The 19,071-nt window shown below is 42.3% G+C and overlaps 1 protein-coding gene across 1 annotated transcript; it reads right to left on the minus strand.

Moving 5' to 3' along the window:
* Positions 1 to 50: 50 nt before the first annotated feature.
* efna1b (ephrin A1b) lies at positions 51 to 18,792 on the minus strand. Its single transcript, XM_088999507.1, has 4 exons — positions 18,600 to 18,792; positions 3,013 to 3,308; positions 1,137 to 1,322; positions 51 to 1,044 (listed from the first exon to the last, which is right to left on the minus strand). Exons 1-4 carry the CDS (start codon positions 18,695 to 18,697, stop codon positions 923 to 925), a joined length of 702 nt encoding a protein of 233 aa, XP_088855633.1. The 5' UTR covers positions 18,698 to 18,792; the 3' UTR covers positions 51 to 922.
* Positions 18,793 to 19,071: the final 279 nt, after the last annotated feature.

Raw genomic sequence — 19,071 nt, forward strand, 5'->3', positions numbered from 1 at the left:
ACAGTGTATGTTTTCAAGAAATCCCTTCAGTTTGAGGTTCGACAAGTTAAGGGGAGTCGGGGTGGGGGGTTGGGGGAGGTGGGTCGCATCTGTAAGCATGTACCATGATAAGACTGATTAAACATCATTGCACTTAATGTTGGAGGATTTAACCATTTTGGGTTCTCAAGGACTCGAGACTAGTTACCAAGGACAGAAATGTAAAATGTTACCATATGTTTAGCTGATTTTGAATGTGCGGTTAAAAACAAAAAAAGATATTGCCCAAGTACAACTTTTAGTACTTTTTCCCCCCAATACTAAATGTGCATCATGTTTCTTGAACATTTAGGCTTACTACGCTACTGTATAATTAATATTGGCCATTATGGTCGTACTTGGAGCACTCAATAGTCACTTTCGGGGGGAATGAGAGGGGGATACAGTGAAAAAATGGAGAAAATTCAACAAAAGGAACAATTTCAAAGATGTGAATTATAATAATGATTGTTCAATGGTCAAAGTATGAAAACAAATGTCTTTGTGGGACGCTGTCTTGAGGTTTACGGATGAATGCTACATAACAACACCCCCACCACCACCACCCCCAACCAAAAAAACGTCCTAGCGGCTGATTCAGGAACTAGAGTTGTACCTACCGGGTGGTATGAAAAATCCATCAGACTAGTTCATTACAACGGAAAATGCTGCTTCATCCTCATCGTAATACAATACAATACAAAACACACCAAACACACGCAAACAAACAATACTCTTTGGAATGATCCACACTCCACATTCACATTGCGATGCACATTCACTCACAGCTTTGTCTTTGTATAAAAAAAACTCTTTATTCACTATAAAAAAAAAGTGTCCGTGACCTCCAGTGACCAGCACTGGGCGACTTTGCAGTTTTTTTGTTTTTTTGTGTGTATTCTTTTCAGTGTAGCATCGTCACACACAAAACCAGAAGGAGCGTCAAGACGATGGAGAAGGAGACTGGCCTCGTTCCTGAATTTCCAATGCTCCTCTGGACGTTGGGTTCCATGGCGGTCGGGTCATCTAAAAACACACACACAAAAATAGACAAAAAGTGAGCATGTGACTCGGTGGCACGGTGAGGGTGTTCAAAAGCACCCGGGTTGATTCCTCACCTGCCGGGAGCCGATTGGAGAGGTTGTGAACTCCGCCGGCAGAGACAAACTTGGCTTTTGAGGCGTCAATGCTCTTCTCTGCGCCTGCTTTGGACTTGCCGGCGAAAGTCTTGGCCGAGCCTTTCTGTCCCGCGACGTCCACTTTGAGCCTCAGACAGTCCTGGCCGTGATGATGCATTGGTTTGGCTGTTGGGAGCACAACACAAAGGGAATTGATTATTTGTCCATAGTTTCAAATACAGTTTTCATTACATGTATAAGCCTCGAAAATTAACTCATTCACCGCCATTCACAAATTTATTCGGGAATTGAAAATATAACATAGAGTGCCATTCTTGAATTTGTTCGTTTTTTTTATGGGTGCTGATAAAGCACTGACCGTGGCCTCTGGCAATGTTTTCCCTTCCACAAGGGGGCAGCATTTCCCTTATTTCCATGTTAGCGCTTTGTTCCAGCTTCAGCTGTTGTTAAAGTGCATATCAACCAATATGTCTGTATTGCATTGTATTTTGGAAATCCGTCCTCATTTCAAGCTCATATACAGTAAAGTCTCTTTATATCGATATTCAAGGGAGTCCGAAAAAATATCGATATAACCGGGACTATCGATATATCCGACCCTGTTTGCATGTAATTTTCTCCTTGCGTGCATAGAAATAGTATCGATATAACCGGGACTATCGATATATCCGATATCGATATAACGAGACTTTACTGTAACTCCAGACGCATATAATTTAGGAAGTAACACTTTTTTTCCTGATGAAAGAAGAGAGTCTATGGTTTCTAAGGCTGAATTGAATGTTTATGTCGTCCTAAAACTCAATATTCTGTGGGTCCAGGAATTCAAGTGACTATGACAAAAACCCTGGCACTGGAGTGGACATATTTTTGTATGTCTGGAAGTGAATTAGTTAATTTTATTTCACAAGACAGTGATGGCTATATAATGAATAGGTTCCGGAATACATTTCTTAACTAAAAAATAATTTACATTGAAGCGTGTTTTCCATGTAAATGCCCTAATCCGTTCCAAGACTCCCCAAATTCAGAAATTGTTTTCTTAGGCCTAATATGTAACAAATACCCATTGTAATTGGATGATTGCACTATAAATGAGATTTGCGAATCATGTAAAAAAAAACAAAGAATGGTTTTACAGAACAAATATTTGGGTCATTTAATTCATTCACTGCCAGACGATTGGCACTGCAGTGGACACATTTTTGCACGAGTTTTTGTCATTTTCACTGAAATTGCAGGACCCATAGAATATTAAGTTTTAGGACTATATAAACATTTGATGCAGTGTAAGAAAAAAAAGAGTTAATTTGAAGTTATATACGTCTGGAGTTATCTGAGCTTGAAATGGGGGCGACTGTACAAAAGGCAAATGCTGCCCCATCTTAGGAGGGAAAAAAACATTGCCAGAGGTCTGACCAGCGCTTTATCGACATGTTACCAAAACTTGAACAAATTCGGGAATTGCGCTCCATGTCATATTTTCAATTCCCGAATAATTTCGGGAATGGCGATGAATGAGTTAATGTCTAACTGCGACCTCATCGTGTGTTAGTTCATGTTGTCCCTTTCTGGTGGTTTTTTTTTTTTTTGCATGGAACAAACGATGCTTAGTTTTATTATTTTTGTTGTATCCAACAGTCTTATTGTGAAACTTTTGTGGCAGTTTGGAATGATAAAATGTTTCACTTTGACAAATTTGCTTAGTAGAAAACGTTTCTGTCAGTCGTCAACGATAATGAAAATGGTCTCAAAGTTTTCCTTTCACGTGTGGGGGCGTTTATCCTCACCCTCGACCGCATTCGACCTAATCGTTTGCGCTGTACTCTCATTAATATTCTCACAAAGTACTTACAGATGTAATAATAGCTTTCTCCCTGCCTGAACTCCTTGCCCAGGGTGAAGGGGGTGAAGCGCTGAAACTTCTCCGAAAACTTCTCGGGGGCGTGGGGGGCAAAGGGCCTCGAGCACTCCCAGCGCAACTGGTCAAAAGAGTGCGGCTTGCACACGTCGTAGTCGTCCCTTTCCACCATGTAGAGAACGTAGCGCTCGGCCGAGTGCGGCGCCATCTCGCCGTGGTTGTAATGCGGGCAGATGATGTCCAGGTAGTCGTTGATGCGGACTTCCACTGTGTAGTCGTCCCATAGGAAGCTGAAGGGGGGGACAAAAAAATGCACATTGAATGATGTCGCAAATGTTTTCATTGCAAGCAACCACGTCGACACGAATAATGAGGTTTAATTACGCGTGGCACAATGCGACTGGCTCGCACCTGTTTCCCCTCGGCCGCACGTGCAGAGTTTTGTTGTCGTTCAATCTTTATGTTGCAAGAAAGCGCTAATTAGTGTGACAACTTCAAAGTCAGGTTGGACTAGTTTAGCCTTGGCGCCGTCTTGCTCACACACACCTTACACTTACTCTCGCTACCAAGCACCGCTTTAACACTTTTTTTAAAGACACACACACACACACACACTTTTTTTTACAGTCTCAATGTGTTTTTCTCCACTTCGCTTCCTTCAAAGACAGAGACAGAGGGGCGGGGGGGGTCGAGTCAGACTGACGCCCCTCCTGCTCTCTTTTCATCTTTATCCTTCCTTTAGGTTTTATGGCTCTTCCCAAGTCGGACCGTCTCCGTTAAGGTTGCGTCACCTCAAACTCGGGGAAACGATGAGATTTTCTGGGCTTTTTAAAAAAAATGTGTTTGTTCTGGTAGTACTGTTTATTCAGTTTAATTGTGATTATTTATTCGTAAAAAAATCTTACATGGAAAATTTAATAATAATAATAATAATAATAATAATAATAATAATAATAATGAATACATTTTATTTCTAAGCATCTTTCAAAACTCTCAAGTACATTTTACTCCAAATATAAAATAAATAAATAAAACCAACCCTAAAACTCATCCAGATTCAAAAATGCATATATGAAAACATAAATGTAATAAAAAAAAATACTGCTGCAAAATATTTTTTTAATTAACTCATTCGCTGCCATTCTTGAATGTATTCGGAAATTGAAAAGTCTAGCGTGGAGCGCCATTCTCGAATTTGTTCTGGTGTTGTTTTTTTTTCTTGCGGGGGTGCCGATATAAGCGCTGGCCAGACCTCTTGCAATGTTTGTCCCTTCCAAGAGGGGGCAGCATTTGCCTTTCGTCAATGTGGTTACAGCTTCAGCTGTTGTTAGAGCGGTATAGAAATCAATATGTATTTATGGTATTGTATTTTGTACAGCCGCCCCCATATCAAGCTCATATAACTGCAGACCCATATAACTTACGAATTAACTATTACTTCTGATGCTGTATTGAATATTTATGTAGCCCTAAAACTCAATATTCTGTGGGTCCTGCAATTTGAGTGAAAATGACAAAAACCCTGGCACTGGAGTGGTCACATTTTTGCACATCGTCTGGCACTGAAAACATAACAGAATGTAAACAAAAAAAGCCAAAATGAAATAAAAATGACAGTATAATGAAAAAAAAAAAAACGCGACAATCAATGGGCTACGATTTGTGCCGCTTTCGAACAACGTCTGCACAAGGCAAAGAAGGCCACGATCAACGGCGGACTTTTACATTTGAATTGAAACCCTCTTGCGAATGAGAACGCAGCAATGAGTGAAAGCGACAACAGCTCCCGTGTGGCGTTTGAGCGTCTGTCACCATCAAAGTGCAGGACGTGGTAACCCCGCCCCACCACCACCTCATCCCCATCCCCCTGTTGTTGCGGCTCCAGCCTGGACCCCCTTGGCCGAAGCAGACACAGTGGCTCCAATCACGGCAGGCCTTTCACCCCTCCTTCCTGCCTCTGCATGTGTGGATACGTGCGAGTGTGTACGCCATAACCCGCCAGTCAAAACATGTTTTGTTAGCTGAGCACGTTTAGAAATTTCAAGAAGTGGGGCTAATTGGTTGGACGGTTCGTCGCAATCCCTCTTTGCAATTCCTCAATCATGTAAAACTATCACTAAGTTGTGTCTTGATCTTTTCCGTTACAGGTTTAAACATTCAGTTAACCCATTCACTGCCATTTGTTCGCGTTTTGTTTTTTTCCTGTTTGGGTGCCGATAGAATGCTGGCTAGACCTCTGTCAATATTTTTCCCTTCCACAAGGGGGCAGCAGTTCCCTTTTTCCACGTTAGCGCTTAGTTCCAACTTCAGCTGTTGTCAAACAAAGCGCTATATAAACCAATATGTATGTATTGCATTGTATTTTGGACAGCCGCCCACATTTCAAGCTCATATAACTCCAGACCTATATAATTTAGGAATTAACTCTTTCTTTTCTGATGAGATAAGATTTGTTACGCTGCATTGAATGTTGATGTAGTCCTAAAACATATTCTGTGGGCCACGGAATTTGAGTGACAATAACAAAGACCCTGGCACTGAAGTGGACACAATTGTGCACATCGTCTGGCAGTGAATTAGTTAAAGAAACCAATAAACCATTTCCCACGTAGCTACTCAAGATTAGTTGGGGTCCTTGTACTAACTATGCCTTATGTCCTCACGAGTAACCCCCCTGACCCAACTACTACCTTCCACTACTGTGTGACTAGGTTGCACGAGTACAACAACTACTTGTTACTCGTGAGGCATCACTCCACCATTTGACATCTGTGTGCTCCTTCCACTGCAGTGGCACCTCTCTTTATGAACGTCTCTTCATACTAAATTTTCCAAGTTACAAATGGACTCCACAGGAAAATATTGCCTCTTGTTACGAAATAAATAGCAAAATATGAGAAGGTAAAAATACAGTATGGCTTGCTCGTCGCAGCTCTGAGTTTCCTTGAACTATTCCTGAAATATCGAGGAAAATGTTTCTTCAGCCTTTGAAGGTGTCGGACGTTTCTCACCTTATCCGAAGAGCTTCGTCAGCGAACTAAAGTTGTGCTGCTAACCCTAGCCCTATATCCCTAATGGACAGAAGTGGCCTTGACAGGTCCCTGCTCTGAGGTTGGCGGAGCAGTGGACAACTCCCTGAAGCCAATCTGATTACCACTATTGTCCTTTCCCTGGCTCTGGTTTCACTTCATTAGCATGACCTTAGCAGAGCATTCCTGTACGACTGAGAGCCTACACAGACATATTTCTGAAATAATTATTGAGCATTTTAAAACAGCCATAACTGTATACCTGTATAAGTGTTGTACATGGAGGAACTATAAAATGTAAAACAACAAAGAAAACAATCAGTAAGAAAGATGGTAGAGAGCACCTAAAAGTACAATTAAGATCACGTTTGAGTCCTCCTGAGTTTTTCTTTACTACTCTGTATTTTTACATTATGGACAACTCTCATTTATTGTATGATAAGATCATTAGAACATGTATTTTTGACATATTCTGGTGTATTTTATGCTGTAGAAAAGACCTGAATTTTGGAATGAATGAGGGCATTTACATGGAAAACACGTTTTGACCTACATTTTCAACTTCACCTCACAAGTAACAATGACGTGATTCATATAGTCATCCCACGAGAGCAGGGGCGTGGAACCGTCTTATCGTGAGAGGCCAAAGTGCATTTACGACAAAGGATTGAAGCTAGATATCAAGGCGAATGAATAAATGCCCCCCCCCCCTCGCCGAGTCCAAGTTTGTGTGTCGATGTGTGTTATCGAAAAGGAATAACTTGCTCGCAGTCTAATTGGCTAAACAGGCTTTGTTTTGTCACTTTAGTAGTTCGAAGGCCAAAGAGGAGCAAAATGGATAGTGTCGTTCGTCTATTCCGTTCATCATTAGGAAAAAAAGCCTCCTTTTATTCAGCGCCTCCTGTAGTCGAGCTGATGAAAAGCTGTTAAGCGATGCGTGTGTGTGCGTGTAGTGGGGGAGATATGTTGACTATAAAGAGAAGGGAGGAGAAATGAATCGGGCGTAATTAGAGCCTTGGCCTCTTCATTGAGATTGGAAGTCTGAAGGCTCCAGGCCTTCTACAACCTCAGCAACCCCCCTGGCACCCCCGTCAAGCCCCCATCGCACCCTGCGGAGCCTTCACATGACCGTGATTGGAGGGGATGTGTTCAGTTTATTAGCTCAAGCATTATTTTGGTACAATTAAACGCGACCTTGGGCTGTTTTGGAAGGTATCCAAAGGGCGGTATGATGCAATAACCGGGAAAACATTAAGAATGATGTATAACGAGAAATTGCGGTTTTAATGTTATTTTTCTTTATTTATTTATGCTCTTTGTGTGTGTGTTTTTGTTCCTGAGGGTCACTCACTGGTTTCCCGCCGCTTTACATCTACCCCCCTACTCGGCAGCCGCGAGTCTCGCTGCCACTGGCTGACACTTCTCACCGGTGTGAGAGTCGCGTTAACGTGATACCGAAGCCGCCTCGTGTGGTTGAGGCAGCCAGGTGAGCGCGTGCAAGCTCACGCCAATCTGTTCAGGTTTTGCCCGCGCGCGATTCTCATGGGAAAGGCGCTCTCATGGCCCGCTTTAAGTCTCAGTAAGAGAGAGAGAGGAGCATATTTCAGATGGCTTTGCAGTTTAAACGGTACTTAAAGACTCGGTTTTTGTCAACGTGCGGATGACAGATGAGGTTGCGCGGATTGACTTGGCTTGATCCTCAGCAGGATCGTTTGGATGATGCAACATTTTGTTCTTTCTTTTTGATGTCTTAGTTAATGAGAAGGGGATTTTCGAGAAAGCCCATTGTGCAACTTTTTCCCAATTACCCCATTGATTATTCAGATTAAAAAAAACACGTGCAAAAAATGTCCACTCCAGTGCCAGGGTTTTTGTCATTGTCACCTGAATTTCAGGACCCTCAGAATATTGAGTTTTAGGACGACATAAACTTTCAATGCCGCATTAGAAACTTTAGACGCTCTTCTTTCATCAGAAAAAAAAGAGTTAATTCCAAAGTTATAGAGGTCTGGAGTGATCTGAGCTTGAAATGAGGGCTGCTATACAAAATACATATTCATTGATACAGACGCTCTTCGACTTACGAACGAAATACGTTCCGAACGGTCGTTCCTAAGGTGAATGTGTTCGCAAGGTGCTTCAGTGCTATATTTTGTATGGAATGGATGTTTAAAGGACAACCCAAATCACTTTTTTGTTTCCTAACTGACATCAGAAAAACGTTTTATAGCATCTAAAATACCCAAAACACGCAGTATGATAGTTTTAGTGAAATGCAAAACACCAATAAAAATGACTTAAAGTGTCCAAAATCTGCAAAAAATATTAACCCAGAGATGGCCAGTTTCAGAAGGTCCCGCCCCCTTGTTCGTGGCGTCACCCCAAGACGTCTTGCCTTGCTGGAGAATCAAAATAATGGCTTCAGATACGGAGAATATGTTTTCTTGTTACTCATCCAGTTATGAATATGATTCAAATAGTTCTGAAGAGGAAAGCATACATGTTTGCAATCGATTAAATAATTTATTCCGTGCCATTTTGAGGCAAAATTGGGGGGAAATGTATCACCAAAAAAGAGACAGAAAATGGCGACCAAGCTCCATGTGAGGAATTAATCAGCCTTACATTACAATTAAACTTCCTTACATGGAGTTTTGTCACCCTCTTCTGCCTCTTTTTGGTGCAACACGAGGTTTTCAGACCAAACAAGTACAGCAAAATGCATTGACGTGATGGAAGGACTGCTACAATGTGTCCTTTTTTTCGGTCAGGGGCGTTCCTTCAGTGACTCAACTCAAAAACAAGACTTCTGGAATATTCAGCACGACTCCTAAAACGTAAAATATAGCTATATGCGGTGGAATCTTTGTAAAATACGCTCAGTAGAAGTCATTTGAAGTGATTTTACAAATTATGGACACAACTTGTCCGGAGGCGTCGGTTGTCCTCCAAGGCTTCTATCAGTATGTTTAAGGCTTGTATAAGTAACCTGTATTGGTTTGTACTGAGAAATAAACATTTAATAAAATATATGCTGTATAAAGCTATGTTGCTGGAGACAATACATATGTTGCTACAAAAATGTTGGTATGTAGCGATGTTCGTAACTCGAATGTTCGTAAGTAGGGGAGTGTCTGTATATCGCTTTAACAACAGCTGAAGCTGTAACAAAGCGCTAACATGGACAAAAGGCAAATACTTCCCCCTCGTGGAAGGGAAAAAAACATTGCCAGAGGACTGACCAGTGCTTTATCGGCACCCCTGCAAGGAAAACCAAAACAAATTCAGAAATGGCGTTCCAAGTGACACTTCAATTCCTGAATAAATTCGCGAATGGCAGCGAATGAGTTCAGTACAATAATGCGAAGTGAAGGTATTATTTTTTTTTTATTTGGGACTTTAGAGGCGGGGCCTGGCCTAGTGACAATAAAGGATAGCGTTCGGTTGTCTTTTAACAAGCTAACCAGTTAGCCACTCTATAAGTTCAGTAATTGGCCTGACTTGTTTACAAATATGTGTTTGTTTTCGTTTGTTTCGTTTATCAATGAATTGAGCGAAAGTGACCGGAGAATGTGTCTATCCTTTACTTGCGAGTAAATTAATACAGTAAAGTCTCGTTATATCGATATTCAAGGGAGTCCGAAAAAATATAAATATAACCGGGACTATCGATATATCCGACCCTGTTTGCATGTAATTTTCTCTGTGCCTGCATAGAAATAGTATCGCTATAACCGGGACTATCGATATATCCGATATCGATATAACGAGACTTTACTGTATATACTCTCATTAGCGGTACGCTGTATGAATTTAGCTAACTAACAGTCATTAATTAACTCAGCCAAACATTAAAATCTTGTTATGGTGCATATATAATATTCTTCTCGATGTTAGTTTTATTTGTTTATTTTTGTTGACCCTAATAACCTTGAAGTTGTGGATGTGGGTGAGTGTGTGTATGTAACATCGGCCGATGTAGATAAATGTTCCCAGTGAAGCTTGTGAAGTAAAAAGGATTCAATTAATCATTGGAGCCCTCGCGGTCATGCCGTGAGGACGGAACAGTGCCCGGGTCCTGTTCTTGATTGTACTGCTTGGTGGAAACAGAATTTAACTCATTCACTGCCATTCCGGAATTTATCTGGGAATCAAAAAGCGTGACATGGAGCGCCTTTCCCGAATTTTTTCAGTTTTTCTTGCAGGAACTGCCGATAAAGTGCCCAGACCCATATAACTTAGGAATTAGATGTTTATGTCGTCCTAAACCTCAATATTCTGTGGGTCCTACAAAAACCCTGGCACTGGATTGGACACATTTTTGCACATTGTCTGGCAGTGAATGAGTTAAAGTGGCACCAGACACGTTTGGCACTGAAAGAATCATCACCTTTGTAATAAATAAAGTGAAATAAAGTGTAGCACTTGCCGCTAATGTAGTTATTGAGGGCAACTCCTGCCGGCGGGCTCATGAACACATCTGTTTATTAAGGTCGACTGTCTGTTGGTGGCAGAGGTGGGTCGATTCGCGCTAATGCGCTTTTGGGAGGTCATTGTTTGCACGCGAGTGCCTATGACTAACTTGCTTTGCCCATTGGCACATTTTTCGACTTTAACCCTGTTCTCCATTTCACCCTGACCTCCCGGTTACATTGCTTTCCATTTGTCCCCGCAGCGCTTGGTTGGCTTGTTTGGGTCAAACAACCGACGCAGTTTTATTTTTTCGCTGAGAAACGGCATGGGTCAGGCGGTCAGAGTTCACGGTTGCTACGCTTCGCAGACACACCAGCATCTGAGTCGGTATAAATGTGTTTCGCGTGGGCAAAACGCAACGGATGAACCTCTTATGCACACTGCAAGCGTCATTTGCTACTCAGGTGATCGGAACAAAGGGTGGGCACGCTCGAATGTTAAGACAAAGGGGTTGGCGGTTCGGACAGTTAAGTGAAAAGAACCTACTCAGATGTGCTCATTCAATACCCGATTAATTCACTGCGGCGTGTCACATTTCCGCCTCTTTTGCTCCGGCCAAGGAGCTGTCAGGGTTCTATCTACAGTACTGTTGGATCACTCCATGACAGTCTATTGACTTGAGTGTCGTGCCATTATTATGCAGTAAAAAGGTTGGGCATAATAATAGCTGTACTTGATTAATGGATCATTACTCATTCTGCCACTCACACGGGGTTAATTGGCTGATTGCGACAAATTGGAGCGCACCGGCAGAGTCCTCGCTCAGCCTATTTTTACCGTTGAAAGAAAAACAACGCCATGTTGGATACGTCTAAAGACAAGTGAATGTCCTCGTTTGATTTATTCCATCCATTATTTACAGATGACAAACCTTGCATCAATCTACGCCAATGACAGGCATTATAATTAACTCATTCACTGCCAGTCTATGTGCAAAAATATGTCCGCTCCAGTGCCAGGGTTTTGGTCATTTTCATTCAAATTGAGTTGTTTGCTCCCAAAAGATTGAGTTTTAAGACTACTTAAACATTCAATGCAGCGTACGAAACCTTATATCAGGCTTGTCCAAAGTCCGGCTCAGAGGCCAAATACGGCCCCGCGGTCAACTTTCATCCGGCCCGCAGGCTCCGTCATAAAATCAATAATGTCTGGCCCACATGTACAATGAATACATTGGGAAGTAGCACTGTTACCTGCACGTGCTAAGTGCTGCCATCTAGAGGCTTGATTAGGACCAGCAAATTAGTATAGGCTGAATGAGTGCTCCAATTTTCTAAAATCGCGATTTTGTACATTTTTTTAAATGTTCTAAAATGGCGACAATCAACAAAGGAACATCATATATTGTTCGCACATCAAATCTGGCGGCCCCCCTTTGCAAAAAAAGTTTGGACACCCCTGCCTTAGATTAGATTCTTTCAACAGAAAAAAAAGTTAATTCCTAAATTATATGGGTTTGGAGTTGTCTGAGCTTGAAATGGGGGCGGCTGTACAAAATACAATACAATATATACATATTGGTTTGTATAGTGTTTTAACAACAGCTGAAGCTACAACAAAGCGCTAACATGGACAAAAGGCAAATGCTGCCCCCTCGTGGAAGTGAAAAAACATTGCTGGAGGCCAAAGCCAGCACTTTATCGACACTCCCCTCAAGGAAAATTAAAACCCAAACAAATTTGGGAATGGCGCTCCACGTCACACTTTTCAATTCCTGAATAAATACTTTTTGTGTCTTATTAAACGGTGAGGAAGTAAAATGGCCTAGGAATGGGAGTTAATAATAATCAGATATAAACTGTGATTACTCATTCCCTATCTCGGAAATGAAATCTCAGGGTCATCAGTGTCAAGATTTGTTTTTTTGCACAATTTCCTAATGGGGTGACCAACCCATCCCAATTCTATACGCCATTTGCTTTTCTGTGAATCCCCATTTTTAACATTAGCAGAATAAGAGGCCTTCAAATGATCCCCGTCGCCATTTCACACTCACTGAAGCCCCCCAAACTGCTTCTCTGCTTTCATCCATCACTGTCCAGCCTCTCCTCCCTTCGTCTGCTTGGCCTTTATTCTCACAAATGAGCCCAACCTCCCCGCCCCACACCCCAAGCCCTCTATGTCTTCACCTCGGGGTTGTTTCCGCCTCTTAATGCTGACTTAATATACCAGGGCTCTTCATCCAGGCTAATTTTTCAACACACAGCTTCACCCTATGCCAAGACCTCTACTCCTCCCCTCTGCCCCTAAATCCTTTCACCCATCCTCAATTTTCTCCCCCATCGCATCCTGCTATTCTGTCAGGCATGAATAGCAAAAGGCTAAATGGTATCATCTCGGAAGAATGTGGCGGTGGGGTACCCATATGGGGATACATTCTGTGACAGATGTGCATTATAAATCTACGAAATTCTGATTTCATTCAGGCGATAAAGAAAACCACCCAACAGAGCTAAAAACGACCTTTAGGGGGAGATGGTGGGCTACAGGGCGGATTTGCAAAACTATGCCTGAAATGCAATGAATGGGCAGTGTACACAGTGTATAACGCATGCCTACCCACACATACTACAATGCCGGGGCCTCTGGGACACTAGCAGAATCGAGAGGCGCACTGTCCACCTCCAGTGGAAAAATACCAGGGCCAAAACAGAGGAGGATCCGTGCGAAATGTTTTTCTTTTTTTTTTTTTTTTTTTTGGGGGGGGGGGGGGGGGGGGGCGTGAAAGTGAATCGCGGGCAGACGTAGGAAGTCTGGAGCACAGATAAGGAAGTGAGGGGAATAGCAGAAAGAAAGTCAGGACAATCACAGAGCTGGAGTACATCCACAGATAAGTGAGTGATGGGTGAAAAAGAACTTGGTGGCTTGTTATTGATTTTTTGGGGGAATGCATACTCTAAAAAAGGGGGAGATGTATGGCTCCATTACCGTCATTAGTGGCACATTACACTAATGGACTCGATAGGGTTCATTAGTAGTGGACTCAAAGCGAACTCACTATGTTATAATAGCTTGGTTGCATAGAACTATGTCGAAGACGGTTGAGGCACTTCAGTTTACCAAAGACGTCCTTTGTTGCCATCTTGTTGTCGATTTGTTGAGATTTATTTGGACAATCGCAGTGTTTTGTCAACATCATGGTCCCAAGGAACTACATTGGAGTTAGTTGAGGAGTTTTCATTTGGACAAAAGCAAGGTTCTGCCATATTATTGTGGCATCAGGGTGGCACAAATCATTTTAGGATCACCAATTGGCAGCAATAATTTTCTTAACTCATTCGTTGCCATTCCCGAATTTATTTGGGAAATTGAAAAGCACAATGTGGCGTGCCACTCCCCAATTTGTCCGGGTTTTGATTTTTCTTGCGAAGGGGTGCCGATATAGCGCTGGCAGACGCGTGGCAATGTTTTTCCCTTCCACAGGGGGGCAGCATTTTGCCTTTTGTCCATGTTAGCGCTTTGTTACAGCTTCCACTGTTGTTAAAGCGCTATATAAATCAATATGTTTTGTATTTTGTACAGCCGCTCCAATTTCAAGCTCATATAACTCCAGACCCATATAATTTAGGAATTAACTCTTTTTTTCTGATGAAAGAAGAGAGTCAGAAGGTTTCTTAGGTTGGAATGAATTTTTATGTAGTCCTAAAACTCAATATTCTGTGTGGAGTGAAAATGACTAGCACTGGAGTGGACACATTTTTGCACATCGTCTGGCAGTGAATGATTTAAGGAGGAAGTCTTTGTCTATTTGATGCAGGGCTTGGTCTCCTTTTCCAAGGGTGAGCAGGGAGTTCACTCCACAAAGCCCAAAACAACACATCGACAGCGGCAAAGTCACAAGTTCAAGTGTAAAACATTAATGTGAAGATAGATTAAGAGGCTTTTCAGCTGTCGTACCAAATCAATTGCAAAAACAGCATTTTAACAGAAAACCATATCCAGAGTAAAGGTTACATACTCCAAGTCGACCGTGCTTTTATCTCCAGTAGATGCGAGACCTGTCACCTTTTTTCTGACTGAAGTTACTGTTTATTTCTGTAGTTTGCTTTCTGATGTTTTTTTACACTTTTGTTTGTAAATGCTTCCAAGTGTTTTTTTAATTTATTCACTACCAGAAATGTGAAAAAGTAGCCAATCTAGTGCCAGGGTTTTTGTCATTGTCACTTGAATTCTAGGACCCACAGAAAATTGAGTTTTAGGACAACATAAACATTCAATGCAGCATAAGAAACATTAGACTTTCTTCTTTCATCAGAAAAAAGTTAGTTCTTAAATTATATTGGTCGGTCATTATATGACCTTGAAATGAGGGCGGCTGTCCAAAATATAATGCACTACATACATATTGCTTTATATAGCGCTTTAACAACAGCTGCAGCTGGAACAAAGCATTAATATGGACAAAAGGTAAATGCTACTCCCTCGTGGAAGGGAAATAACATTGCCAGAGGTCTGGCCAGCGCTTTCTCGGCACCCAAGCAAGAGGAACCAAAACCTGAACAAATTCGGGAATGGTGCTCTACGTCATATTTTCAATTCCCGAATACATTTGTGAATGGCAGTGAACGAGTTAATCATGGAAAGCACATGAAATATGTGAAATATAGTCTGTGTGCAGTATATCAAATTTTGAGTTAGCCAATCAGAGCCAAGAACTAAATTGTATTGATAAATTGCGCCTCTGACACTGTTAATAAAGCCCTTGCGTATATGCCAGCCCGATAGAACTGCACTCAGAAAAGAGAAAGCACAATAATACACCAAATTTACTTTTGGGTTTAAAACTCTCATCAGAGATTCATTCCGGTGGCTATTTTTACCTCATATATTGTCGAGGAAATAATGGAATGAAAAAAAACATAATGTTATATCACCGAATGACAGCTGAGAATAAAAAAAAATAGCACAAAGCCAAGCCAGTCAGATGAGTTTTGTGTCTATGGGTCAAATGGTCAGATTACAAACCGTCTGTAATCTATGTTAGTATGCGATCTCCTTCTGGCGGGATTAAATGGGCCTGTGAGGGAGGTAGAGGGGGAGGGTAGCAGACGGGCTGGGTATGAGGAGTGGGAGAATTTGAGGGTGGTTGGCAGGGAGGGGAGGGAGGGAGTTGTTTTGACCGTCTTAGAACTTTAACTCGTGCTGAGACAGGCCCCCCGGCCGACTGCCTCTGCAATCAAGGCGAGACGTCACGCCGGAGTCCTGACTGACACGAATTCCGGGAATGCGCGGGGTGGGATGAGATTTGGGAGTCTGGGACACGTCTAGTGGGACGGGACGGCTAAATAAAAATACATGAAATAAAGCAGGCAGGTACTCAGAAAAAATACACATTTGAAACGCGCAGCTGACTGCATAGAGCGCAGCACTGGAATGCCGTCCGATGCTAATATTAACATTTAAATCCACCCACTCCCGCCCTTCTCCCCCCCCTCTCTCTCTCTCACCACCCTTCAGCGTGCGTACGAGTATCGCACTCATTTTCATATGTACATGACGAGGCCTGAACTGATTGCCTCTCCCCTGTTTGACTCTGACGTGCGTACAATCGCAGCAGCCCCACGCTAATCTCCAATCATTTCACATTTGAAAAAAAAAATAGCTGGAGGTAGCAAAAGACTTCTATGAAGTCATGTCACTTATTGGACTCCAGCGCACACAAGAAGAGGCATGTAACATGAAAAACAAGATGAGACCTGCGAGGCGAACAACACGCCTCACCACCTGTCATGAAGGAACATGCACACATACGCACTAAATCATTACCAGCGGACACTTCGACACACACACACACACACACACACACACACACACACACACACACACACACACACACACACACACACACACACACACACACACACACACACACACACACACACACACACACACACACGAATGGGCAGTGTGCTACCATCTGTTTGCCGTCCTCATCCCTAAGACAAATCAGTGGCTGTACAATCGAGACGGAGAATCAATTAGCATCACTTATCCACAGTCACGGCGCTGTCAAAGAGTGCTGACGGACCTCCCCCCTCCCCCCCCCCACACACACACTCTCCTCCCCAAACAGGTGACCGATTGATCACCAGGGGGTTAGGAGCAGATTGAGGATTACAATGAAGAGGATTGTCAACGCAGGAGTGTAGGATGAGTTAAATCTCTGTGTAGACGGCGTACAAAAATCGTGATTGGAGTCTGATTTTTACCGTATTTTTTGGTGTATAAGACTTCAGACAGACACCCAAAAGCCTTGATTCTCTTTAAAAGATGTGCGCCTTATATGTGAAGTCATATTGAGCTACAACAGGTAGAAGTAGAGCGTAACCTTAGCCTCTACTGTAGCAGCTTAAAATGCCATGTACCTTATATTTGGAAACATTTTGGATTGGATTTGCCTTTATTAGACTCGCAGTGGAAATTTACATTTCAAAGCAGCAAAGTTATCAAAGTCAAAGTCAGCTTTATTGTCAAATATGCTAATATGCATGACATACAGCACAGATGAAAGGAATGAAAGCCTTATATATATGGAAAAAGTGTCAAAAGACACCATTCATTGGGGGTGCGCCTTATACTCCGGTGCACCTTATACACCGGAAAATACAGTAATTTTCAAGTCTGAAGAGAAAAATAAGGACTTTTATTGTGGTTTATACACGACAATTTTAAATTTTGGTCCTCACTTATGGCAATATCAGCTCATATATTTATTTTATTTATCTGTTCATCTATTTTTTGTGCTTACAGTACGCTATATAACTAGCGGTGGTAGGCGGTATTAAATCAGCTAACATCGCTTTGGTTTGGGCTCTAAAATTAATGTACCATAGTTTCCGGTTCATTGGGGGTGCACCTTATACTCCGGTGCGCCTTATACACCAGAAAATGCAGTATATTCCACTAACATAAACAATATGCATTTGCGATATGTAAATTTTACAATCTTCAACTGTCTGCCAGGTCTTGAAGTAGCATCCCATTGGCAACCACAACCACAAAATAAAAACTGAATGCGGTCCCGGTTCACTGATTACTAAAATAGGTGATCATCATATCATGTGGTGTGCCTTATACTTGGAAAACGTTTATATATTTATATAATATATTTGGAAAACGTTTTTTCATTCACTGAAGGAAGGTGTGCCTTATATATGGAAATAGTTTGAAAATACACCATTCATATGTGGGTGCTCCTAATACTCCAGTGCCCCTTATACACCGGAAAATACGGCACTTGGCGTGACATATTATGACCACTCCTGTTATTTTCCGATGTGCGCTGGTGTAAAATTTATGGCTTGAGAAAGCACCTCCTAGGAAGTTCATTTCAACCACCGGGGAAACTTTCCTGACCCCCCCCCCCCCCCTCCCCGACACCCTCCCACAGGTGGAGTGACTCAGGTGTGTCAAACCCTTTGAATCACTCATGACAGAAAAACAACTCATGCTTGCAAACTTTCCACTCTTGCCTGTGTTTCTTTTTAAATTCCATTGCAGGTGCTAATGTCTGTTTTTGAGGCCCGTTGTAAAAATCAATTGGAGCGCCACCAATATGATCAAGAAATCGATCTTAAATGGATGTTCCAATTTTTATTTTTTTAGTCTCAATTAAACGAACGAACAGTCATCTACAGTCAGTCTTATTTAAACCAAACGACAAGAATCTTTCTTTTGTGTACACAGCCCGAACTGAAAGCTCAATTAATGGCACCACTCCACGTCAAGACGCATCGATTCTATTGAGTGGTCGGTTGGAATTACATTTAAGCCCCCTCCCTTACGCCAAATGACTTCAATGAGTATTCTGTGCACGAGACAGGGCCACTAACTGACGCTTGTTTATTTTCGCATCATTCGTTTCTTGCCTTTACACCGCGCATTGCTGGTAAATATGCTGCCTCCTCGTGCACTAACAGCCTGAACTGTTGCCGTTGGAGAAAAGTCAGTTGCATAGCATGCAGTCTACATCAAATAAATGCAACTAGAACTAATACGACGTACGAATTGACGTGGGACGCCTTCAATGATCATCAAAGAGCATCACAGTGGAACTCACGTTGCCTCCCCAGCACTTACTTTGGGTTGGAGCTGTTCCAGTAGACGCTGTGCCTCTCCGCGCAGGCGAACCAACCTCCGACGCTCAGCACCAAACACAGCACACGTGCCAAATCCATGGTATATCTTCTCAACAAACAAGTAGCGCTTTTATAAACTTGCAGGTGTTTTCTTTTATAGTTTCACTCGAAGTGGTCCAAAAACGATCAAGAATCTCGACTCACTGTTCGGCCGGTCCTCAAATCCAGCCTGTTTTGTTAACTCTAAACCCCGCCCCTTACCAGAAACTAACCAATCCAGATGGGTAACTGGCTCCATGCCCCGCCCACTCTCAGTACCAGGCGTTGGCCCGCCCTCCGAGAAAAAAAAAGAAAAAAAAACAACATAAAAACACCCATGAGCAGTTGTAAGGATAAAGTAAAGAGTAAACAATGCCTAAGATTTGAAAAGAATTACCAGATTATCGGGCAGGCTTGTCAAAATAGCACGTCGA

Source organism: Hippocampus bargibanti, linkage group LG06 (genome assembly GCF_051943395.1).
Source record: "Hippocampus bargibanti isolate YZ-2025 linkage group LG06, ASM5194339v1, whole genome shotgun sequence".
Taxonomy (NCBI): domain Eukaryota; kingdom Metazoa; phylum Chordata; class Actinopteri; order Syngnathiformes; family Syngnathidae; genus Hippocampus; species Hippocampus bargibanti.